This window comes from Neolamprologus multifasciatus, chromosome 19 (genome assembly GCF_963576455.1).
Source record: "Neolamprologus multifasciatus chromosome 19, fNeoMul1.2, whole genome shotgun sequence".
Taxonomy (NCBI): Eukaryota; Metazoa; Chordata; class Actinopteri; order Cichliformes; family Cichlidae; genus Neolamprologus; species Neolamprologus multifasciatus.
In genome coordinates, this window is record NC_140457.1 from 6,372,875 (window position 1) to 6,398,576 (window position 25,702).

A 25,702-nucleotide genomic window follows, 5' to 3' on the forward strand; every position below is an offset into this window, starting at 1 on the left:
TGTGGCAAGAATTGACATTTCCTAAACAAATTAATAAAATGAATCTGGAAATTAACAATGAACACATTAAAAAGCTACAGAAATAATTAGAAGGATGCATAAATGAATGAAAAAATTAATTTACAAATAAATAAGGAAAGACGTAAATAAATTCATGCAAAGTCAAATGAATATTAATTCCTCCTGAGGTGTATGTGCAATGGTATAAAATAGTTCATCCCTGCATTATTTTGAATAGCATTTTGGTGCATTCACAGGCATATACAATTATTGATTTTGGTAGTTTGTGTTCTCTGTAGAACATTTACACTCAGAGAACTCACAACTGTGTTAATTCTTCATGACATGGATTCAACAAGGTGCTGAAAACTTGCACAGAGATTTTTGGTCCAGTCAGCTTGATAGCATCACACAGTTTTTGCAAATTTGCCAGCTGCACATCCTTGATAGTCATCGTGGAGATTGTCCGAGTACAGTGAAGCCATTGCCATGTCCAATAAACCAGTTTGAGATTATTTAAGCGTTGTGACATGGCATGATGTCCCACTGGAAGCAGCCATCAGGAGATGGGTACACTGTGGTCATAAAGGGATGAACACGGTCAGCAGCAATGCTGTAAGCTGTGACATTTGAACGATGCGCAGTTGATACTAAGGGACCCCAAATCTGGCAATCACACCAACTTGAACCACTTATATATAGCAGGAGAAATCAATGTTTTCATGTTGTTTACACCAAATTGTGACCCTAAAATCCAAATGTTGCATCAGAAATTAAGAATCATCAAACCAGATTTTTCCAATCTTCTATTGTTCAATTTTGGTGAACCTGTGTAATCTGTAGCCTCAGTTTCCTGTTCTTTGCTGTGGCTGTGGCACCTGGTGTGGTCTTCTGCTGCTGTCATCAACAGTTTTGACAAGCGGACATTCAAAAGTTCTCTCCTGTTTGATTGTCTCAAGTTGTGGTTGCCTCCCTATCAGCCTGCAGCAGCAACAGTAAGCGACAGTTCTCACAGAGACCTGCCACTCACTGGATATCTTCTCTTTTTTTGATTACTCTCTGTAAAGGATATGTGGGATCAGTATTAGTAGACTAACAGTTTCTGAAATACACAGACCAGTACGTGTGGCACAAGCGACCATGCCACATTCAAAGTCACTTAAATCACCTTTCTTTCCCATTCTGATCCTCAGTTTGAACTTCACCAGGTTGTGTTGACAAAGTTTACGTATCTAAAAGCACTGGGTGGGTGTCACATGATTGGCTGATTAGATATTCACTTTGATGAGTTGCAACTTGTTTTTGTATATATATATTTATAATAGCCAATATTAAACCATAAAATCTGCATGAGTGGAACATTAATTAGCAGAATATCCACCATATGACTTTTCTTATAGAATGTCCCAAACCACATCTGAAACATATGAATTTAGCTATTATTCATAAACATAGCAACATGAACTGAGTTGCAGGTTAAGTTTAAAGGTTTCATATTTTTCATTGAAAGCTTTTTTTAATCAATACAACCTGAAGATAAACTTTGGTGGCGAAAAAAAGGTTTAAAACCCAAAAGAAATGAATGTTGTGCAAATTTAATGACTAATTCGTCTTCTTTGTTTTTATGGCCTTCAATTATACATAAAGAAAGATTAGTATTACTTTGAGTAATTGTTATTGCTCTTTATGGACATGATGTAGGCTCTGTCTCTCTCTCTTCTTTTTCCCCCCATTAAAAAACAGGAATGTCATAGGTCATACCAGTCAGATATAATTATACAGACAGTCATGCTAAACTGTTTTGAATAATTAATGCAAAAGCAATAAAGAGTTTAACCACATTTTAGAACACTGAATCATTCATAAATAGCTAGGCCTTGGTTATAGTATTTCAATATTCATGAGCAGTATATGGTTGATTTTAAAAAAGGAGAGTGCAACAAGAATTAGTTCAGTAAAGAGAACTTACAGGCAATTATCTAACAGATGATGCTTTAGTAATGATAATTATGACATCTATTCATAAAAGATAAAGTGTTGCTTCCTAAACTCTGCACATGTGATATTATATGTTAAAGAAATATACAGATTTTCTAAATACTCCAATTGTTTTTAAGTGGTTTCTTTATGTCTTTTAAATCAGTCTGGCTTCCTGATGCTCGCTGATGCGCATGTGAAATGTAGATTCAGTGGTCTCTAGCGCCATCTTATGGTTTCTGTAAGTAATGACTGACTCACTAGGCCCGGAGGTACAATAAAATTGAATAAAATAAATAGAAAAATAAAAAGTTTGATTTTTTAAAAGTAAACAAGCAGTGACAAGAATTTTAAAATGTATCATAATATTAATAATTTTGTGTTATCTGTTTTTTGCTTAGTGATTGGGCATTGTTTATCATCCCCTGGACAAAATAACATGAACACCCCATATAAAATGATATTTTTGACAATGCATTGTTATACTTATATTATTCTAATCACTTATGTAATGATTACAGCTAAAATATTATTTATATAACTGTCTATATTCATTTAATAACTGGGGGCACAGATAAAGTGGGGATATAGTAAGTGTGTCATCCCCAAAATTTTGCTTTTGTGTGAAATTTTAAGCACCCATTTTGTTTTTTTCTACATTTTATGGTGGAAATATCTTAATTTATGGTAATGAAAACACAAATCTCAGCCACCCGGTGACTTTAATATCTAATCATAATCAGAGAAACTTCAAGAATCCCAGAGGGAAGTTAAGTTGTCATAGCAGCAAATATACAACAAACAACAAGCACTTGTATAAAATGAGTGTAGAAACAGAGTTGTGATATCAATATAATATAAATATTATATCACTGTGTAGGAGTTTTGGGATACTGAATTGTTTATTTAAGATGTTCTCTGTTTGATTATTTGTTCATTATTTACAGATATGTCGAGCTTTTAATTCATAGTTCTAGTTTATGTTAGTTTATTTTGTATCTTTAGTGTTTCCTATCTCATCCTCCTCTGTCTTTTCTCCCCGATGTCGTGTTTATTCATGTTCCTGTTTTACTTTGTTAGCCTTTATAGTCATCTTCTGTGTTTTGTGTGTCATTTTTGCTGTCTCATTGTCCTTGATTCTTATCATCTGTGTCTTGTCCTCCTGTTTGCTGTTCCTTGATTACCCTTTCATATATAAATAGTCGTATCTTCCCCTCTGCCTTCCTCTCAGGGTCTGTTCAGCCTCCCAGTGTGTTCCTTCCCTGCTTTGGATTCAGTTTGCCTTTTGCCTGTGGATTTTTGTGTTCTGACTTTGAATCAGCCAAAATAAAGGCTTGCTTTTTTATTTTTCCTTCTGTCTTTGAGTCTGCATTTTGGTCCTAGTTCTGCAATTTTTATGACATCTGTCCTATTCTGTGTTTGCTTGGCTGCATATGGTGGAGTTTGTGTAACAAGTAAACAGCTATGCTGATACTAGGCCACTTTTGTGTCTCTGACTTTGAGAAGTAAACTCTTTAAGTGTGATTAAAGCACCTGTTCACATCAATGACTAATTGAACTGTTTCTTTAAAACAAGTGACCTGTGTTGTGTGATCATTTTTATGTACTGTGTACTTCTTAGCCAGTTGGAAATTGCATTGTCACTGAAGTCTACCCCCACTTCAGTGGCAAGGGGAATATTTTTGTCATAGTCCAAATAATGCAATTGAGGATAATTTGAGAGTCATAACGCCACTCCAAGTTATCTTATGTGTGTAATAATAAATATACTAACCGCTGTCCCGTATCAATAGACCTTCATGCTTTAGTAGACTTTTTTGACCTGTGACAACAAGAAATAAATGTGTGTAAATAAAAAAATAAAAACATATAGCTGCTTCATTCTCAGGCAGCACACTGTCAAACTGTTTGGTGACACGGGAAGTCATTTTCAATGTCATTCAAAGCACCTTTGTTTCTCATGCAGCCAGTTAATGCCAGTTTCCGCTGAACACAAGGATATAACACAAACCAATAGTGCCCAGTTCCTAGGAATTTAAAGCTCTTTATTAAGATGATGCAGCTGCAAAACAAAGAGGTAATCCTAGCAACCACAGGTAAAGTCTGGCCATCCCACACAGCTGATAACAAAGCTCATTTGATAGCTATTTCCATATGTACACATTCATGTAACAACTACACATATATGTAGTGAAATTAGCCTCAGGATGTTTGCAGATGAGCATCATATGACATGTTACGTGATCTGTGCATTTAAGGGAATTTATGTATGCGTTAACAATTCTTGAGTGAGCGAAAAGAACATCACTCATATTTCTTACTTTTGTTTGCCTTTTGAAAGCAAAGACAATTAGATATGTGAAGCTAAATGTGAAAGTGTGTGCTTAAATTGTCACTTTTTATTCCAGTTTTGATATGCATGTTTGTAAAATCTGTGTTCAAATTGCTTTGGATTTGTGTGTGGTTTTGAGCACACATTTGTGGGAATTCAGAATTTACAGACATATCATTGTACACAGCTATCTACCTTTTGAGACTAATTTCACTCCATGCACATCTTTAATTGTTATTTTCCTGAATCCCAGGTTTCGAGTTCAATTCTGCCCTGATGAATACATTTGCTAGTGTGAAGTTTACTGAGAATCTTCTCAGAGATGAGTACAGCCAGCTTGAATGCTTACGTCTGATTGCTGCTTTGGGAATATTTCAGTTTAGTGTGCATCATGTCTCTCACATCCTATCATCAAAATAACAGTAAGTGGTAATTCTTATCCAATTTATAACATTACTTGAAATATCCTTAAATAGTCTCCACCTTTACACATAAACACCACCTATATCAACTAAAAACTGCCCATGTGTTTATGACTGTCATATTCAGGTGAGTGTGAGCCACTTAAAATGTGGTCAAAATAACTGAGATCTATGTTTAGTACAAGTGAAACGGCATGGAGTTATGATTCAATAACATTTACAAAGAAGCACAAGGGTCTCAGGATGGCACATCTTAGCCTAGTGCTTTACTGTGAGTGATGAGACAAGCTTATTAAAACAAGAAGTAGATCATTTTGAGCCTGTACCGTCGCTGTTATTTTGGACTGCATTTCCCAGACATCCCCTGTCAAACAGACAATAAATCTGCTGGTATGAGTGCTGTTTCCAAGAAACATTCCTGTTTCTGTAGGTGGCGCTTGTGTGTTTATCTGCTCGCCTGTCTGGGACGCTCTCATGCAAACTGACTTTTTCCAAATAAAGAAAATCTAAAAACCATCACTTCCTGCTACTGTTACTGTTTGGGAAATTGCACACATACACATGCAAGAGAGAGTGGAAAAAACTTTATTGTGACATTTAGTTTGAGCAAGGTGAAGGTACATCGGTGGTTCGATTGCCTCGATTTCTTTAAATATAATAATGCAAACACTCAGACTTATTATAATAACTGATATTGAAAAACTGATCATCAAATTAATTCTGCTATAAATAATATATTCAAGTGCTTTTTGAGTTAAACTCTATTGTAATTTTAAGACCTGGTAAGGAGTACGTTTTTTATGTCCCGTTGGATTTTAAGGGTATACTTTCTTTTTTACCAATATTTATTATTTATCTGTGTTTTTATATTATATTACACAGCATCTTTATTTAAGCGAAGCTCTGCCAAATTGCATAAGCAGTGTGTGACTAAACTAAGTACACGCCATGATTCAATAGCTTGTACAAGCATGTTTAAGGTCAATCTCACATCATTGTGGAGAAATTTTGGTCACTCTTAACATTTTTGTTTCAGTTCACTGAGCTTTGTTTAGTCACAGCTCTCTTAAGGCTCCACTTCAGCATTTCAGTCAGGCTGTGGTCTGGACTTTGACTGGCCCATTGCAACACCTTCATTCTTCTTGTGGTCAGTCACTCTCTTGTAGATTTGCTCGTGTGCTTGGGATTATTGACACAGTTTAAGCTAAAATTTAGCTGTCAGGCCTCACATTTGATTCTATCCAGAGGAGATCATGGTTGACTCATGGCAAAGTGCCCAGATTCTGTGGCTGCAAAACAAGCCCAAATCACAAGCTCTCCACCACCATGCTGACAGTTGGTATGAGGTGTTTGTGCATTATGGTCAAACATCTCCACTTTGGTCTTGTCTGTCCAAACGACATTGTTCCAGAGGTCTTGTGATTTGTTTATGAGCAACTCTGCAAACAAGGTACATTTGTTCAGTGTTTTTCTAATCGTGTTGTCAACTTTAACATTTAACATGGTAACTGAGTCCTGCAGAGTCCAAGATGTAGGTGGGTAATTTCTTTGAGATGTGCATGCTCTGACCTTGGGGTGAATTTGCTGGGACATCCACTCCTGGGAAGACTGTCTCTATCACTGTAGAATGATGGACTTTAAATTTCTGGGAAATAGCCAGATAACCGTGCCCAGAATGATGAGCAGCAGCAACTGCTTTTCTAAGATCTGTGCAGATGTCGTCTCTCTTTGACATTGTGTTTACACACACCTGAATGGTGCAGACAAGCAAACTGCTAAAACTTCTGCTCAAAATAATCAAGTGGATTTGATTATCGGCATCAGGCATCTAATTATTTTTAATATCTTTTTGTTATGCCAACTAACGGTGTTCGGTGCTTTCCAGAAAAGAATGTATTGGAGTGCATCATGAAGTATGACATATCTGCACGGCATGGCAGTCCTGTGCTGGCAAAATTTAAGCTCTTGCGTCTGGTGCAGTCCACCATGAGGTAAACTGAGGACCTCTCCCTCCAATTCATTTATGAGAAACCTGTATTCTGTCAGACTTGTTACATATCCTCCATCTTGAGTGTGAACTGTCACCTTCAGATAGAAGATATAAAGTCCTAAAATGCAGACTGGATTAATTTGTCATCTTATCTTATTCACTCTTTGCAAAGACAGCTTCTGTGACAGCACTAGGAATTCCCCTAAGTAGTATATTGTATTGTGTTTCAGCTTATTTTGTGCTAAATAAATAAAGACATGGTGTAATATGTCATGTGTCCCAGTTTATCTGAAGCTGTATTACCAAATTCTAAAATCTCAGATGAGCTAGTTATTTTTATTTTATAAAACCTTAGAATTTGAAAAGAGTGTACTTTCTTTTGATCATCTTTGTGGTTGTCTTGCTCGTACTTATTGTTAATAATATAAACTTATTACAGTTATGAACTAACAAAGAATGGATATTTTTGACCTACTAAAGAGAAGAGTTAAAGTTTTTGATATTAAAAGATTACACGAGAAATTTATCTCAAGCGATATCCAGGTTGGAGGGCAGGACTGGTGGATTTTGGGTAATTGAGTCCTCGGTGTGTGTGTGTCGATGTCAGGGGGCGGAGAGTGCGAGAGTACAGCCTCCGTGTGTGTGTTGGTGTGTAGATGTGAGTGTACGGTGAGGAATTCAGCTGCTGGATGAGTTTTCTCTGCGAGAGAAACTTATTTTTTTTGGCGTCCACGTCTTGAAGCGAGAAGGACAAATGCGAAAATGCGAGAAGAAATCCAGGAAGAGGCGAGCGAGTGCTTATTAAAAATTCAGCGCGGGAGAACAGACGTTATTACCCGTTCGGAGGACTTGTGGCAGCACCGAGGATAAACTCCACTTCTAACGGGCTAAAGCGTTGTTGAATGGGGTGAAACGAAGCGGATTTTTCCCTCCTAAAGATAGCAAGTCCAGGAAGAAAAAAATAAAAAATTCCAAGCGGTCGAAACCCAGAAGGAAAGGGGAGTAAAAAGGGGGCAAAGAAAACGCCCTGCTTTGCTGCCTGTTGCTGGTAAATTCAAACTTTATCGCCAAGTTTAAAAAAATGCATCTTCCACTTAACGAGAGGTGATAGTTCAAGTCGTCATTCCTAGCTTAAAGCCGGGCGGGTTTGCTAACTGACGGCCCCCTCTCACTTGGCAAGTTTTATGTTTTTGGAAGCATTGGGAATATTTTCTCCTCGTTGTGCACACCATTCCTGTTGGAAGCGATTTGGGTGGGCTGGGAGCCCAAAGGCTGCTCCGCCAGGCCTGCGGCCATTAGCCAGGAACAAAGAGGGTTCACATGTAAACTCAAACAGTTTGGAAAAGCCTCTTCATTAGTTTTTAAAACCCAACTTTTAACCACCAACGACGGCGCAGTCATGTCGCTGGGCGCCGAGAGGAGGATGGAAACCCGGCTGAAGAAGCTGGAGGACATGATCAGAGACCCCAGATCTGCCATAAACCTGGAAAGTTTACTGGTGAGTCAAGTGGGATCCACTTCATAGGTTATTAATGATGTTGTCTGTTCGCTGAATGGCTAGGCACGCATGCACGCCCTCAGGTGAGCTAATTGCATTTAAACACCTTTTCATGTTAAAACGGTGCAGTTTATGATTTAAGTGTTATCGCCTGGTGGAGACACTGTAGACAGGCCTGATTAATAGTTAAATCTGGGTGCAGACAGAGCAGTTTGGGGCTCTTTGAGGCCTGTCTACAGATTAGGATTAACTACTTGAGATCGCTCCCCTGGGTGTTTTCATGGAGACTAATATTTTTAGATAACATATGGGCCCACCAAGCCACTGTAGTCCTATCAGTCCCAGATGTAACCACAGAACCATTGCAGTCTTCCTACACTGGTATGTAAATAGGATGTTGTCTATGGAGGACCCAGTCTGCCAAAAATCCAATAAGCCATATCGGAAGCAATTAATATCAGAAAATATATATAATAACATTGTTTAGAATTAAATTAAAAATTAAACTAGAAGAAAATATGAAAATTTGTCTCATACTCCTGTACCACCTAACATTTATTTATTTTAATGAGAAGAAAACAATTAGTATGAAGTTGTAAAACTAGCATCTCCTACTGTTTCAACCACTCAGGTAAATATGTAGATTTTATCTGAAGTTCCACTTAATTATTATTTAAATTGTATTTATCTTCCATTTGTTTTTCCCCTTTGACCTCCCGAATATAAATAAGTGACAAGATAATAAACGAGCAATAGTATTAAGGAAAACAAATATATAAGTCATTGGAAGTGTTAGTTTATATCATGTCAGTGTCACGAACAATGTGATAATGGCTTACTTTTTTGTTTCTGGATATTGCCTAAATTGGTTCTCTATATTTGCCCAAATAAATTTAATTAATTAATTTTACAGTTAATTAATATAGTCTTCTGGAAACTGGAGTTTTGTCCCTTAGTAGTAGTAGTAGTAGTAATGATGAAAATCATTGAAGATTACTTTCATGATATCTTTGTAGCTGAAGGAGAAAAACTAACTTTAAAGAGGTAAAACGGTGAGTATGTGTTTAGTTTATTGTACTCTCAGCAGCTGCTATTAGATTCTGACTGGAGATCATTTTGATTTGAATATTTCTGTTTTGTAGGGTGGGATTTTAGTACGCTCTGGTGCTTACATACAGCATTGCGTTTGATTAGAATTGAGAGGCATGTAAAATCTATCTTCTGTTTGTCTTTCTCTGACAGCTATCTTACCCCTCCATTTGAATATTGGCCTCAAATTTAACATAGCCTCTGCGTGTGTTTATACATACATGAATGTAGCATGGGAAGAGTCATGTCTGGTCATTGTCCTAAAGAGCTTTTTCTCAGATGTAGCAAACAATGGGAGATTGTCTAAGCCAGATGTGTTCTTACTGCTGGAAATAATCTGTGTAGTTTGACCATGACAACCACTCGCTTGCTGACTTTGCCGAGACTTTTCTCGGACTCTGACCACTTGGGAGCTGACAGGGTAACCACCATTTAATGCCAACTGATTTGGGTATTTGTGGTTTAATATCTCCCTCAGGTGATATCTGCAAAAGTCATTTTTCTGATCCCCTTTTTCCCCTTGCAAGTTTTTTCTTTTTTTTCTTCAAGTTGGGTGACTACTTCTTTATTTGCTTTAGCTTTGTTCTTTTAATAAGTGCCAAAGTGGCACCGCAAGACGAAGTGGCTGAGTAAGACCACGTAAGTTGTTTTTGGATTTCAATGCCATCACAGCAAACACAGTTGCTTCGTAGTGGTCATATTGGTGCAAGTTTATGGAGATTTTTCCATTTGAAGAAAAGAAAAATGTAAATATCATAAACTTTCAATTTGCCACAGAGCTTATTTTCTGTGATAATCCAAAACCCTTGTGGTATAAATGTCAGTGCCTTTTTGTTGAGCGATCTGGGGCGATGTTCCAGTTCGGCCACTGATCTATTGGTACTTGAAGTTTTCCCAGCACTCCCCACTTCAGAAGCCAGAAGAAGTTCACACCGCAGATTCCACATAACTAACAATAAAAAAAGGAGATTTGAACATGCTGTGTAATATCAGCATAGTAGCATCTGCATACTCTTGTTTATCTTCCCTTAAAAAAAATCATACCAGTAATCTTTGTTTAATCTGGTTGTCCGTGTGCTGTTACATCAACACGCTGGTTCTTATTCACATACAGCCTGGCAACCATTTCTATTTTGCTTTCCTCAGGAGAGGGGAGTGAGACGGTGCATTCCCTGAATTTTTTTCCTCAGAGGTAAAGTGGTCAGAAGTTATGAGATTGTGAACGATGTCTCAGGTCCCTGTGTTTACCCTGTGCAGGGCTGAGTCAGACCTGTTTGTACAGCCGCTTGTGACGTACAATTGAAAGATTTTTTTTCTTTTTTGGACCAACAGACGATGGACTTGCCTGATTGCAGACCTTTCATTAACCACCCACATCTGGTGATTTCTTTAGCAGTTCAGTGATTGTCAGGGTATGGACGATGGCCCAGAAGTAATGGATGTTGAGCCAAATAAGGATAGCGTTTGCAATTATTGCTATTGATACAATCAAATAACTTTTGCTTTCTAACTTGGCAAAGGACTGATGTATTAGAATTGAAACTGTTTAAATGTGTCTGTCTGACCTAACGTTGCATAAGGCAGTGGAAAAATCCTTCCATTACACCAGTGTATATCACGACTTTGGGCTTAAATGGGAAAAAGAGGTCTTCCGACAATTTAGATCAACTCTGTTCTCCCAACATAAATTTAGATCTCGGTTATTTTCTGGACCCTAGGAAAGCTGGAATCCGAAGCTATTTTCAGACCTATTAACTGTAACTTTTAGCCAACATTGTGTGATGTTGCCTACCTTAGCTTTAAAGTTACAGGGTGGTGTTTGAATTTCTGGGGCCCCTAACTGGATGTGACAGAGTGCAAACACACTGTCAGCTCTATCTTAAAAAGCATCACCTCACCCCTTTTAATGGGCCCCTTCTGACTCAGCCCACCCCCCTTTCCCATACATCCCTTCCCCTGAGGTTCTCCCGCCCCCCTCCATACAACTTGAGGCAATCCCGGTCAAGTCCTGAGGAAGAATTCGGCATAACTTGACCACCGGTGGTGTTTACTTCCTGCACATGAGCTGGGGAGAGAGAGGTGTTGAGTGTTTGAGACAAAAGTTGAGTGGGAAGCATGCGTAGGAGAGAACAGGCTGCGGTTTTCCATTTTTAGCAGCCTCGGTGCTGTCGCTGGGATCAAGAAGTTTTGCTGCTCGGTGTGTTCAGACACACGCATGCTCACAAACAATAAATGCTAAGATATGTCTTGTTTTTGTTTGGGTTTTGGGAGGGGGGGGGGTTGCAGGTGAAGGAAAAACATGCATACTTAAAGTGCCTAGATAATTGCTCACAGGCTCATATTTGGTAAATAATGAATCACAAATCCCCTGTTATTGTGGCATGGCAACGGTACCAGAGGGAGGCACATTGTGTGGACCCTTTATTCTTCTCACTAACAGTTTAATGAAGGAAACTCTGTAATTAATTTCAGGTTCGTGCTTTTTTTTCCTTTCCGTTTCCTTTTTTAAGTGATCATGAAGGTAAGGCATTTAAGGAGCAGTGGGCAGGCTTCCCTTAGGATAAGGAAAACTGACGTGGAGGAATGTGCAGCATCTGTCAGGGAAACTCAGTCACCTTCCTTAGTCAATCTTCAACTCTTGTGATGAGAGGGAGCAGAGCTGCTGCTATCTGTAAATCCAGCCACAGAACAGCCAGGGGAAAAAATAATACTTAAATGATGCGTTAATGCCGCCCCACTCTGTGGTTATATAAACTGTAGATCACTATATTGCCTCTATCAGCACTCGATCAAGCGTAACCTTAAGTCTCAGCAACCTTCCCCTTGTGCAAACGGTAGGGATCGTTATTTGGCAGCACACCACTGCTGACTGAAGTGCAGGACTTAACTTGGCAGCTCCAAGTACAGGCAGTGATTGTTAAGGAGCAAGCACAAGATGAGGCCTTTTCTGGAATTAAAGAAAAAGACAAAACTAAAATATGGACAGGTTATTTGCAAATCACTCAAGTTTCTGCTGTCCTAAAGGAAATGACCTCACTGAGTAAATAGTTGGCAGCCATACATGGGGCTCAAAGTTCCATAGACTTCTGTCCTGCCTGCACTTTCCCCATTCGCTTTCTAGCCTTATCTCTTTTCCCTGGCCCTACTTTTCTCTCGGCCCCTCCCCTCAGGCTTGTTAAACACACTGCAGGTATGTTAACTGTGTTTTCATACTTTTGCAGGCCCAGGGCGTGCAGATAACTTAATGCACAGCACTTATGTGTGAATGATATAGGAAATAGAGCTAAAAGCTTGTATGATGCCTTCCAGTTTATCTCTGGGGGGCAATCCCTGTCCATTTCTTTTAAGATCATTTGGAGTGATGCTCTTTTTATTCAGCATTAGTTGGGAAAGCCTTTTAATACATATGCTGTCTCTTTTGCTTAGTACTGGTTATTCACGCCCTTTTTTTTCTCCCCCTATTCCTACTCATATATGATTCATTTTGTTTTGTTTTTTTTCCATTAATTTTTTTTCTTCTCATTGAGCATCTCCCATCTCACATTTTCTTCAGCTTTTTTCTTTCTTCCCCTCCCCTTTAACTTATTGTCACTCCACTTCTCACCTACACTAGACTTTCTTCTTCTGTAGCTATTGGGATAAATGATATCCCCTCTTTGTCAACCTGAGTTTTGGCTTCTTCTCTGGAGTGTAGTTGAGTTGCTCTCAGGCAAACAGCAGCAGCAGACCAGACCAGTGTGCTAGCTGGATAGAAACACTGCCTTATAAGGCACTGGGGATGGTGGCCCCAGCCAATTTTTTTTCCTTCAAAACAAGCCGGTCTCTCGGCTCCACACCACCTCTGGTGAGTCGGCCGGGCCTCTCCATGGTCTTTTTTTGGTTTTTCGCTCCACTCCAGTGAAGAAGACCCGGCGTCTTCCGGGTGTGCAAACCCTCAGCAGTCTCAAAATGTCAACCTTCACTTCAGTTATGCAGCTCCTGGTCTCCTTTAGTGGTCAGAGCTAGGAAACATGATAAGGGTTTTCCTTGTTTATTAAAGCCATACATGGCCCACCAGAGGCTTTTTTGGAAATAAAAAAAAAACTTAAGGCCTGTAAGAAAGAAAAAGAGAAGGGGAAATTTAAAAATTTATTTATTTAGGTCAGTATTTTAATTCTGATTATTTATTCATTGGCTTAGCAAACATCATCTAGTTGCTGAACTTAAAAGCATATGCCTTTACAGGGGATCTCCATAAACTTAAAAAAAAACTGAGGAGTAGAACAAATATTGATGTAGGGAACTGGGTCGTTTGGTAGTTTAGTTCTGATTGTTAGGCGTGGGTTTTAACCGCAAAGCTCATCTTGCAAGGACACACTCTGGTCTCTGCTGGCTTGCTGCCACCGTGGGATGTCTGCAGGCGCAAATCAGGGAGTAGAGGGGTCCTCTACTTGATTATAATGTGTATGTCTTGCATTACAACAGGGATGTTTGGCTGGTTGTCGATGTTGCATGTTTACCTGCAGAGATCATTAATACCATAGATAGTAGCTCAGCACAAAAGCAAACTAAGGGCAAAAACCAACACCTGGCTTTTTTTACACTAATAAAGCTAACTAATTGACATGTTGCATCTCATTAATTTTGGTGATTAAAGTAATATGATGCTGGTTGTTAAAGATTTACGTGTCAGACAGGTGGTTTCCTGTCAGCGACACTCTGAGAACCCCAGGAAGTTACCCAACCTGGCCAAGAATGAACTTTTGTCCTAAATGAACCTCATTTCCTCATTTGCTGTTTCCTATACATTGGACACTCAATGGGTTGCTCTACATTTGGCAGCAAGTTAAGATTTTGTAAAAAATATTGTTTTGTGTTGCACAGCATGTATTTTGAATACAACTTTATACATTTGTGTATTGATGTTCACTTCTCAGTGTTGCCCTATCACAGGTATATTGCTTTTTTGCCTATGATATGCCCAGTGTGACCATTTTGAAACCACTGTAAACAGCGGTTCATCAAAGCAGGCAGTGGGTTGAGTCAGACTGTGTTTTTAAGCTAAATTGCAACATTAGTGCAAGAAATACTACAACGGAGAGTTGATAAAAAGTGACACAGTCATTTCCCTTAACATCAGAAGTCTATGACTATATATAATATGTTCTTTGCAGTTGATGCCAGATCATATTTAAAGATGGATCTTTGCCCACAGTTCTGTAGTTAATTAACGATCACATTTGTGCCCCTGCTCTTGTTTTTCTGTTACAGTTTGTTGGACACATTTTTGAGAAAATCTCTAGTGAAGCGGCTGCTCTCAAGTCGAAAAGATTAGTGCTAATCTTGGACGGCCATCACCTGTTTTTCTGTAACTACTTGCAGGCAGTTCATGCAAACATTTATACTTTGTGTTACATTACTTAAGTAAATTCTGATAAATCTCGAGTGTTCATTTTGCTTTTCCTTAGCCAGCTGTAAAAAAATTAATTACTAACTGAACAAAAATCAAAGTCCACACCTTAAAATACCCACACATTAATAAACACCTAATTCTCAGCACCTTGATTTCATGTTATATAATGCCTCAGACAAATGGAACAAGATATGAGTCAGGAGCTGTCCAACAGGGATGTGAGAAGAAATTTTAGAATGAGGAAGAATGCAAGCACAAGAATTGACTTTGAAGAATTTGAATTTGAAGAATTGAATTTACATGGAGATTTTCCAATCGTGGCATTGGAATGACCCCCCTCTTTGCATCAAACATGAGGGCAGGAAACAGTACTAGTTTCCTTGTGTTGTGTTACAGGAACTTTGTGTTGTTTTCCTGCATTTCTGTCTTCCCTGTGTCATCATCCATGTGATTTGGCTCTTCTTCTGTGGACTTTGAGCCTACTCTAAACCAGAATTGGAAGGACTTTGACACTATGGCCACACTCAGTCAGCCTCACACACACACATAACAAAAGACGCTGGTAGTGATTGGGCCAGCATGCCAGTTTTCTCATATTTTTTGAGTCCACATTTCCCTCAGTCGCCACAACAGAGAATATAAAGTTAACATGACTCTTCCAGACACAATATTTAGAAGTCTGCCAGGTTGAAATAAACCAGACTTCTCCCTAATATGACATTTGGACTAGAAGCAAAGCTGAAATCTGAGGTATTGATGTGTTTACGGTGGTATAGGGTTCTCATGTATGCACACAGAGATTTCACCTTAATCTCTTTGCTGTTTTTGTCTAGACATAAAGACTGTGGTTGATATTTTAACTTAAAGTAGGATTTGGTTATAATGCAGCACTCAGGTTCTGTGACCTTCCTGCATAGTTTTTGAATCTTACTGCTCTGCAGGAAGACTTAACTTTTGAAGAACTTTCAGTTCCCACACCGATCAAAACTGTAAAGGTCATGAACTCAGTTATGCAAATGGCTCTGTGGTTAACAGTGACGGCAACAATCCCGTTGTTGACTTTGTTGTCATGCTGTGCAAAATCTTCCCCTGGTGGCGCGAGCATTGAGGAGTTTAATACCTGAGTCTTGGTATATTTTTAGTTTCAACTGAGGGTGTGAGTGAGAAGAGCAGAGAAGAGAACAGGAGGCTCCCACGCATAACGCACAATCCATCTGGCCTCAGCCTTATCATTCCATCACAACCTGCTGGTGAAACACAGCCTCCTACACGCATACACAAACTTTCTGTCATGCACACATGCTTATGCACAGGCTCGGGCACTCATAGATACGCATTAGTGTCCATTTTCACAAGCAAACAACATTTATTCAGTTGATCTTAGCAACACACAGCCTGCATTGTGTGTAGCCAGCAGCAACAATAGAGCTATACAGCTCATTACCAAACAGCTACAGATTGTCAGTGAGTTCACTGCCTTTAATAAACACAAACAAGGACATTCGTATGTTCGCACTCGAGTTTAGACCGGGAGTGTTTGTGTTGAAGCTGGCAGTTATAATTGAAATGGTTTGTGTCTATGCTAAAAATATTTATATACAAATGTACTCAGACATGCCAAAGGATCGAAACAAAATCCTAGCCTAATGATGTCATCTTAGTGCTATGTTTTTTTTTGTGTGTGTGTGTGTGTGTGTGTGTTGTAATTTAAATTTGCCCCAGATTGGGTGGTATGGTTGTGCAGTGGTTAGCACGGGCAACTCGCCTCATTTGAACCCTGCTTCCTTCCACAGTCCAAACACATGTATGGTTTGGCTGTGGGTGTGTAGTAGAGTAAGTACTTGAAATGTATAGAATAACACACTTTATGCACAGCTAGAATGTAACTTGTAGCCTAAAGAGGTCAATAAGGCAAGAAAAGCATTTTATAAATGTGAGAACATATGGAAATAGCCACCACGTTGCCACCGGTTAGCTTCTGAAGAGCATTTTTTTCAGCGTTGCCATCCTGCTGTTTCCTGCTCAAACCAGATGTGCTGAATGAGTGGTGGCTTTGACTGTCGAAAGCTGTTAGCCAGAGAACATTTTACTCAGTATGACACAAAACATTTACTACTTATAGATTTTTGTAATTTTTGCAACTGCAGGCATCACATCCTGCTGGCATTAAAAGGAATGCAGGTTAAGGAAACTTCTAGGTTGGCTTCACTTCTTAAACTAAGAAACTATGTCTGTCTTTTATACGGTCTGTGGCAATAGACTTAAAATAAAGTAATTTCTGAATTCTAAGGAAAGGGTTCGGTTTCCCTCTTGGATTGCTTAATCAGAGGAATTTTCTTCAGAGACTTGAGGCCCAACAGTTTGCCGGAAAATGGTAGCCATTAACCAGGGCAGGCTTGATGTAATCCTTGGGTTAATTGTCAGTAAAAACAACATTTTAGTATGACTTGTGACAGGTTGTCGCAAAAATGAAGTGTGCTTTGCACAAATGCAGTCTTTGTGCTCAATGGTTAGAACATGAGTTTAAATGTCAAACAGCAGAATGGCTGGTTGACAGAACATCGTTATTATAAGATTTGAGATTAAGTTTTTATGTGCAAGCAGTCTTCCCTTGCCCCTTTTTTCCTGGCACATTCCTCAGTGTACTTAATAATAAAGCGTGGGGAGGGCGCAGGAGCATGAGACAAAAATATGTCAAATTCAGGAGCAAGAAGTAATTGTTATTCCCAGTGGAGACATTAGCTGAGCTATTTGTGAACCCAGGATTCCTGCTGTTGTCTTTCTCGAAGAGTTTATGGGCTCTGCTTGGCAAGGTCCCCTCGCTCTGCCCGGCTGGCCAGCCCACCATTTATCCACACAACTATTTTTAAAACTGCTGGAATTCTATCAAAACATCAACTTTCTGCTCAATCCTTTTAAAGCTCAGAGCAGTGCTGCTTGTTTTCTGTTCCACATGCCTAGTGATGAGACAGTTATGAGGAGAGGGAGAGTGGTGGGGGGGAGTGGACTAAAAGTGGAGCAGAGGGAGGTTGTGACTTTTAATAGTTAGGGCTATTCCTTTTCTGCTTTTAGCTTCTTTCAGGTTAACATCATTGCATTCTTGACTGGTGGATCCACGTGGCTTTTTATAGGGTGATAAAGAATGGCAGCAGGCGAGGGGAGAACAACTGCTCTGTCAGCGGCAGGTTGGGTAAATAAAAAGGGAGAAGAATAGAATGTGCCGAAACGGCGCTCTTATAAAATGCCTGCCTCCTGCGACTTCAACCAGTCTCAGCTCTTTGTATTTTGCAGGAGTTGCTATGCGACGAGCCATAACCCACGGGCTGAATTACAGTATAGCAAAGATAAAGAGCCATCTAATAGATACGTAGCAATTCATACTGATAAGCCTGACTGGGAAGATACTCCTATCAGCTCAAGGAGCCTGTAAGGATGTTAATAACTCTACAAGGAAGTGTAGCCTACTATATATCAAAGTGTGCTAAAGAAACTGATTGGATAATCTAATTACTCACATTCATTATTACAGAAATAAACATTCCCTTTAATTTAAGCGAAGCCAACGCTACATTCGTTATCCGAAAGGGCTATATATCCAGATATACAGAGGACCAAAACGTCCAAAATCATGAATGTAAAAGATAAACACATATGATTTTAAATGCAGTAAATATTAAAAATAACTAAGTGACTGCAAGGCATCAGTCACATAGCCCTAGAGGCCAGTCAATAACCCCACTGGCTACTAGATGTTGCTAGGAGAAATTGCTGGCAAAGAGGGTGCTGCACCAAAAACCTCTTTGTGATTACATTTGTTGCTAACAACTGCAACAACAACAACAAAAAAGATGTAACATAAACCGAATGGAGACTGTTCACCTTCACAGTAAAAGTTATGCTTTATTTCTATAACCGGGGGCTACTGTGGCAATCTCCTAGTGACCAAAGCAGTTGCAAGGATGTTTTTGGTGCATCACCCTCTTTGCGACCTTTTTTGCTCAAGCAACCACTTGCTAGTCAGTCAGGATATACACATTTTGTTTTCAAGCGACCCTGCTGTGTGTGACTGAACCATCTTCAGGACCCTTATCGGAGCTTTAGCAAATGACGAAGACCAGAAATGGCAGTTTATCACATTTTAAAGGAATGAGGAACGAGTATTGTCAGTATTTTGTGGTCTTAGTGACTGTCATTATTATTAAGGTTGTATATTTACCTGTTTATTGTTTATTGTCTCAAATTCATTGAAGTTAAAACTATTGATGCAGCTTCGTTCCCCCAGAGACTTAACCACTTATTTAATATTCATGTAATGCTGCTTCCACAGACTTCCAGAGTCGCCTTTACATTTACATTTATTTTATTATATTTTATTTATTTATTTTTTTTTTTTACAGTAATGGAAGTTAATTGAAAGAGCGATTTGCAGTCATTTCCCTTGTGTAACTCCAATGCACTAAATGGCTTATTATGCATGACCTTTGAGGTTACTGCTAATCCTGCAGTGTAAGAATTACTATAAATGTGGTTCAGGAAAGCATTTTGAAGTGGACTGGTGCAATTAGCAAACAAAATAAAATAAAATAAACCAAATGCGTGTCTACCAACGTAATATCACTCTCTCGCTGCGGAGCCTCTCATCATCACCATGGTAACATTTATTTGTACTTCCCCCACACTTGATTCATCTTATTTAAAGGAGGGATACAGAAAGGACAAGGATAAGAAAAATATATCACCATGAGGTCCAGCTTGTAAATGGGGAATGTTTGCTACGTGCCTGCAGCCAGTCCAAGCGTTACCAGTGTTTACTTTGCATTTCTCGTGGCAACTGTCAGCAAACAGCTTTTGTCAACTTTTTCATGTCCAAAGTTGGAAATCTGCAAAACTGAATTCCTTCTCCATTCGATCTTTTACGGTGTGCTGGCTTGGGTGTAGAGCTTTCTCTGTCCAGTCTTCTGTTTGAGCCGTTTCACTTTGACAATATGTGACAGTTTACTGGCGGTTAATTTCTGAACTTGTGAATGACACTTACATTCTGCTTACTTTGAAGATGTATTGTGCATGTTTGCTTTCATTGCATGGACAGGAAAGAGGATGCATCTCACGTACATTTGCTGCATGTGTGGCCTTCTCAGGCGTGTGTCCGTCTCTGGTGGAAAATGGTGAGCAGTGCTGCTTGTTTTATCATAGATAGCCGGCAGGACTGATTATAAGTCACTTCACGGAGCCTGTCGTGGTTTTGTGGGCTGTTCTTTCGCCTTTGAAAATGAGTTAAGCTATGCACACAGTACCCTAAATGAATACACTCGATTTGTTAACAGACACTAACAGATTCCAGCTTGTATACTCAGGCAACTGCTGTTATCATGAAAGTATAGTATGCAAGAAAATTATGCTTTCTGACAGTTTTGTTGAAGAATTTAAATTTGTGACAAATCTATAATTGAACAATAGGCTCATCTCCAGTGAGGCTCTTGGGGTTTGACGCTGCAGACTAGTATTACTAATGTTTATCCGGTGAACAATGGTGTGAGCTTGTCGCATGTCTCCAGCAGTTTCAGATTCTGGTTAGAGTGGCCCGCCAGAGAGAATCTATCGCCAGCATACAGAGTCAGTCTGTACAGTGATTGAGAGAGATTGTGCAAAGCACCAACAGTGAAAGGTGAACAAGCTGGTAGGGAATATCTGCTATCTGCAATGGCAGCCATGACTTTTAAAATAAAATCAATGGGATTGTCTTCCTGTACATCAGCCACATATGGTGTCATATTTTGTTTTGTATTTAAAAATGGTAAAAGAATTCTACAAAGCCGAATTAAAATGGCCTCAGTGAACACTTACATCATGGGAATGAATCAGTGGCCGATGGTGCATTCCAGTTGAAGTTGGAAGTTGGAATTTCCGAGATGAAGTCGGAATTTTCAACTCGGAAAGTTGGAGCCGCTCCACCAACCCCAACTTAATGGGGGCTGTGCGGCTGTGAACACAAGCGGTAGTAAAAGTGTAAAATCCGTGCCACCACTGCAGTGTGTTTGTGACTCTAAATAAACAAGCCATATGCAAAGCATTGACTGGGTTCTATCTGTGAACGTTGTGTAGCTGTGCAATAAGCAAGCACTATGCTGTTGTGTTGTTAGTAATGCAGCAGTGGCTCCACCTTGCTAAGGGGCAAAATAAATCCTGCTTCTTTTATTTTTGTTTGTTTGCTTGCTACATTATGTTACTATTTAAACACACTCATCTCGATGGTAATGTCACTCCGACATCCGACTTCCAAGACAAATGGAACACATCAAAAGTGCCAAGAAATTGTGTTTGGTTACTCTGATTTTCAAACAAATCAGGAGTGTAATGCACAACACACACACACACACACACACACACACACACACACACACACACACACACACACACACACACACACCAGTACCTGCCAGGCACAATCCCTAATAAACCCCCACTAAACGGCAAAGACTAATCTGAGAGATTTACTTTAAAAACATCAATCAGCAGAATTTTGTGATCAAGACTTCTACTCGGGCAATATCTGATTAACTTCTGATAAATATATGTTATATTTAAAATACTTTTTGTTTCAAAATTTGTAGTCATCTTTTTTATTATACATACAATATGGACTAAATCAAATTTACAATGTGACACAAAAAGACAATTTATTATTTAAAAATATGCTTGGTTGTTGCATTTTTGCTGTTGATTCATTGAGCTAATTTTGGACACTGCTACTATGCATCCATTATGTGTTTTTTATTGTCTCTCACCGCCTGACGAATATAGAGCTGCAGTAGCAGCAGTAACGGTGCCTCAGAGGAAATGACTTGCACACAGGGACTGGCTTCATGACACAGTGAAATTATCTGCCAGCCCTGGGGTGGGGTGGATCATTTCCTGTATTGCCATGCTCGCGCATGTGTGCATGTAGGTATATGTACACGCACACGCACGCACACAAACACGCACCCGGCAAACCCTCTCCACCCCCACACATGCGTGTATTTTTTTCCCTTAAATAGTAGTTTTGTGAGAGGTCGGTCCTTTAATGGGGAAGTTGGGTTGATGAAACAGAGTGCTCCGCTCGCTCAACGTAAGCCGATTTCATCCGAGCGGAGAACGATGGAGAGAGAAGGAGGACGGGCAGATAAGTCTGAGAAGCTACAGAACAAAAAAGTGGGGAAGACTAGAAAGGAAGTGATGAAACTGATTGTATCACAACACCTAACAGCGCAATAATGACAGAAAAAGAAAAGCAAAAGGAAAGTGACAAGTATGCAGCGTATGCACTGCGTCGTGTTCTCATGTTCTCATTTGGCTCGGTCCAGTGTTACGAACTGCTCCTTATTGACCGTTGAGGAATGCATAGCTGACAAAAGTTGATAGATGACTTCCTTACTGTTACACGCTGTAACGATTAGAGGTTAGCAACAGTCCGTCCTTTGCTTCTTTAATGGTTTCCCTGCATTGCCCTGGGTCATACTTATGAAATGTCTGCGATACTGCAGTACAGTGTCCAGCTTTTTTTCCTGTCGGGGAAAAATAAGAATGTAACAGGACAACACGCATAACAGAATTTGTTTTGTTTTGTTTAAGGTAATCAGATGTCACAAGAATAACTGAAATACATCTGTGAGTAATAATGCACTGGCCACTGTTTAGTTCGGGGTAAATACTCATCAGCTGCTTTGTTTGTTGCCTGCCACACATTTTTCGGGGATGAACATGAATCAGACTGTGTGTGTCAGAGGAAGAACAAGAATGAGTGTGTCTAATGTTGGGTTTGTTTTATTCAGCTGTTCACACACTTTCTCAAATACCTGTAAGTGGTAGAGCTGCCACACAAGATAGGTGTGTAGTGCCAGCATGGGGCGACTCCTCTTGTTCCTATTTCCTCAGAAATTTGGTTGTATAGAAGCCTATTGCCCCCCTTACTTTATGACATTGGTAAATACTTTCCTAATGGCCTCAGTCATTGAATATACCTCTCTTTAAATTAGTCTCTCTAATTTTCTCGAAGCAACTACTCTGAGATTCTCACAGCCTTCGTCCCAACCAGTATGAACAAGAGAATAGGCATATAAGAACATGCAGTTAGGAGGAAAGGAACCACTTGAGAACAGACACATGCCACATCAGCTCTCAGATACGGTGGAAGCAAAGTTACTAGTGTTTGTGACAATGTATATACCAAAGTATATTGCAAAAACAACCAAAGAATTTCTCATTGCAAAACAGTCTTCATTGGTCAAGTCAGTAACCTGTTCTCAGCCAGGAGCACATGAACATAAAACCGAAGGCAAAGATACTCGTAAACGAACACCAACTGAAGACAGCCTGACTGAACATCCAAACACTTATGTCCATGGAGTCTAGACTTAAGGAAGTCATCGGCCGCTAAGGACTTTTATCCAACTATTGGAAACGGTCCCTATATATTTAAAATTGTAGTCAATTTTTTAATCACCGCTGAGACTCTGTAAACAGGTATGAATTTATTAGGGGTGGGGGGAAAAATCGATACTGTGTAGTATCGTGATATTTTGTTTGCTAATAATGTATGGATACAGGGACAGCAGAAATCGATATTTTGTTACAAAAAGGTTTTTGTGCTCTGACTTCAGAGCATGTTGATCCTTTTTCTGAGCAAGAATCCTGACATTCCTTCACTGTCCAAATGTGTTTAACTTGTTTTATGGCAGCAATAAACATGACAGTTTACTTAATTTAATTTAAGACATGTTTTATTTTAATTAAGTTTAAAACTTTTTTATTTAATGTAAAATTATATTTTGTTTTAATTTACTTTCAAATTCTTCAGTTGCTGAAGGGGCTGCATAGTTTTCACAAATTGCATAGTTCAGAATAGCTATAATTGTACCAGATGGTTGCATTCAGTTAAGTTGGACTAGACTGTAATACAAACCGTTCAGTTTGTTAACAATAAAACTGACTGAAATGAGAGTGCGAGACTTTGATATTAGATAAAATGAATATTGATAAAGTTTACCTTTATGTACAGAATCTGAATATCGCAAAATATTTTTAAAAATTGCAATAATATCGTATCGTGCGTTAAGTATTGTGATAATATCGTATCGTGGGATGTATGGTGATTCCCACCTCTAGAATTTATATACTGTAGGTTGGGATGTGTCTTTGTGTGGATTTTCAAAAAGTTGTGAAGCACTTTGTATGCTATTTACATGCTGTAAAAATAAAATTATTATTATTATTATTATTATTACATGCCTATAAATACTATGAGGGTGTTCAGCACTATGAGTGTGGTAAATGCAGGTCTGAGCCTATGACTGTGTGGCATGTATGTGGAGGTGACTTCATCTCTGGGACCGCCTGTTTTCCAAGGGTTATAGAAACAGCGTGTTCATCATTTATCAGAAGAATATCAGAGAATCAAGAAGGCAGCTGCTGATGGAAAAATGAGTCACTGCTCCACAGTCTGTCTCTCTCGAGGAACACAGCTTTCAGTTAAAACAATTTTCTTCTGTATGTAGTTGGTGTTTGTGTATCCAGTCAGTCAAGTTGAGCACTGTTGTGTTGAATGAAATGCTGAGGGGAAGTTGGCCCTTTTCATTCAGACTCGCTGGGTTGCATTGATGTGGAACTGTTTTCGTTCTGTGCAGTGGTGAGAAAATAGACAGAACATAAACTGTCCTTAGAATGGCGGTCAGTGGTCTGTAATGTTGAATTTGGATTTGCTTTAAGCTAGCATGTTGCCTTTATTGGAATGGAAGATGCTTGAAAAAAAAAATCATTTATTTATTTATTTTTTTAGAAGCTTTCCAAATAGGATGGATGCTCATTAGCTGCTTATTTAGGTCATGTGAGGTCCCTCTGAGGTCCCCTCTCAGCCTAGCCTTTTGGTTTTGCTCCCTTAGGTTTAGTAAAGGCTGTACAAATGGTTTTCAGATTAATGTGCTGCTGGGAAACAAAACCATGACTTCTCTAAAGGGCTTACTGGATGGTCTGAAAGATACTAATATGGATCTCCTTAAAACCCTTTCCGAAGAACCTGGGTGTGATCTTTTAACGCTTTTGAAGGCGAAGGAGTTTCTTTTCAGAAATGTTAAAAGTTGTTAATTAGTAGTCATCAGAGAACATGTGAACTATCCTGCAGTGTCAAGTTCAGTTATTATCTGTGCCAGTTAAACAAACAAATAAAAAGTCCATTGACCAAGAAAATTGTTGTTTTTGGATATTCTTTGTTAAGTCTTTGAAAGGTCAAAAATAATTCAGGAAATATGTGGAGTGGAACAAATGCCCTCCTCTCTGAGAATTTCAAACAATAAAAATCAGAAAACATTGGGGAAATGGACATCCAACTTTGAGACTGTGGACTTTCACTTATTTTTATTATCTTATTTTTATTATCTTATTTTTATTCATTTGTTTGTTGAACTCTGCTCACTATATTTACATATGCTTTTTTCTTTTTCTTTTTTTTATGGAACAAATCTCTGGAGTAATCTGCCCACAGATGTGACTCATAAGGTCTTTTTTAAGTATAATGGACAATGGATGGAAGAACTGCTGACCTTTATGCTGTAATATAATATATTCCTTTTAGTTTTTTCTACCTTTATTTATTTATTTATTTTTTATATTACTCATTCTTATTTTGGTTGTTTTTATGCTCCTATTGTTTAAACGTGTGTTATTTACACACAAACTCAGATGCATTGTAGCATCTCTCTGTCACAAATTTAGATTCAAAATCCAAAACAAAAATAGAGTTGGCTTTTGGCTTGCAGGGGAAAAAAAATACATTTTTAAAGCTATTGCTGATGAATATTTTCTATTTACTATCAGTGTGGGTTACTTTTAATTTGATACATGTGTGCAAAAGCAGTTAGGCAATAATAACAATTTATCATTTCATAATGCACCCAAAACAGCATATTATTGCTAAGGAAGTAGAAATTTAAAGCACCAAATAAAGAAAACAAAAGATTTTTTGTTCTTT

General features: G+C 38.8%; 1 protein-coding gene across 5 annotated transcripts in view; it reads left to right on the forward strand.

Annotated features, from left to right (window-relative positions):
* Positions 1-7,317: 7,317 nt before the first annotated feature.
* Positions 7,318-25,702, forward strand: part of rock2a (rho-associated, coiled-coil containing protein kinase 2a) — a 41,933-nt gene continuing 23,548 nt past the window's right edge. For all 5 annotated transcript variants that reach the window (XM_085143595.1, XM_085143594.1, XM_085143596.1 and 2 more), the window contains exon 1: positions 7,318-8,219. In XM_085143595.1, coding sequence (XP_084999721.1) covers positions 8,121-8,219 — 99 coding nt within the window. In that variant the 5' untranslated portion in view covers positions 7,318-8,120. The remainder of the gene's footprint in view (positions 8,220-25,702) is intronic.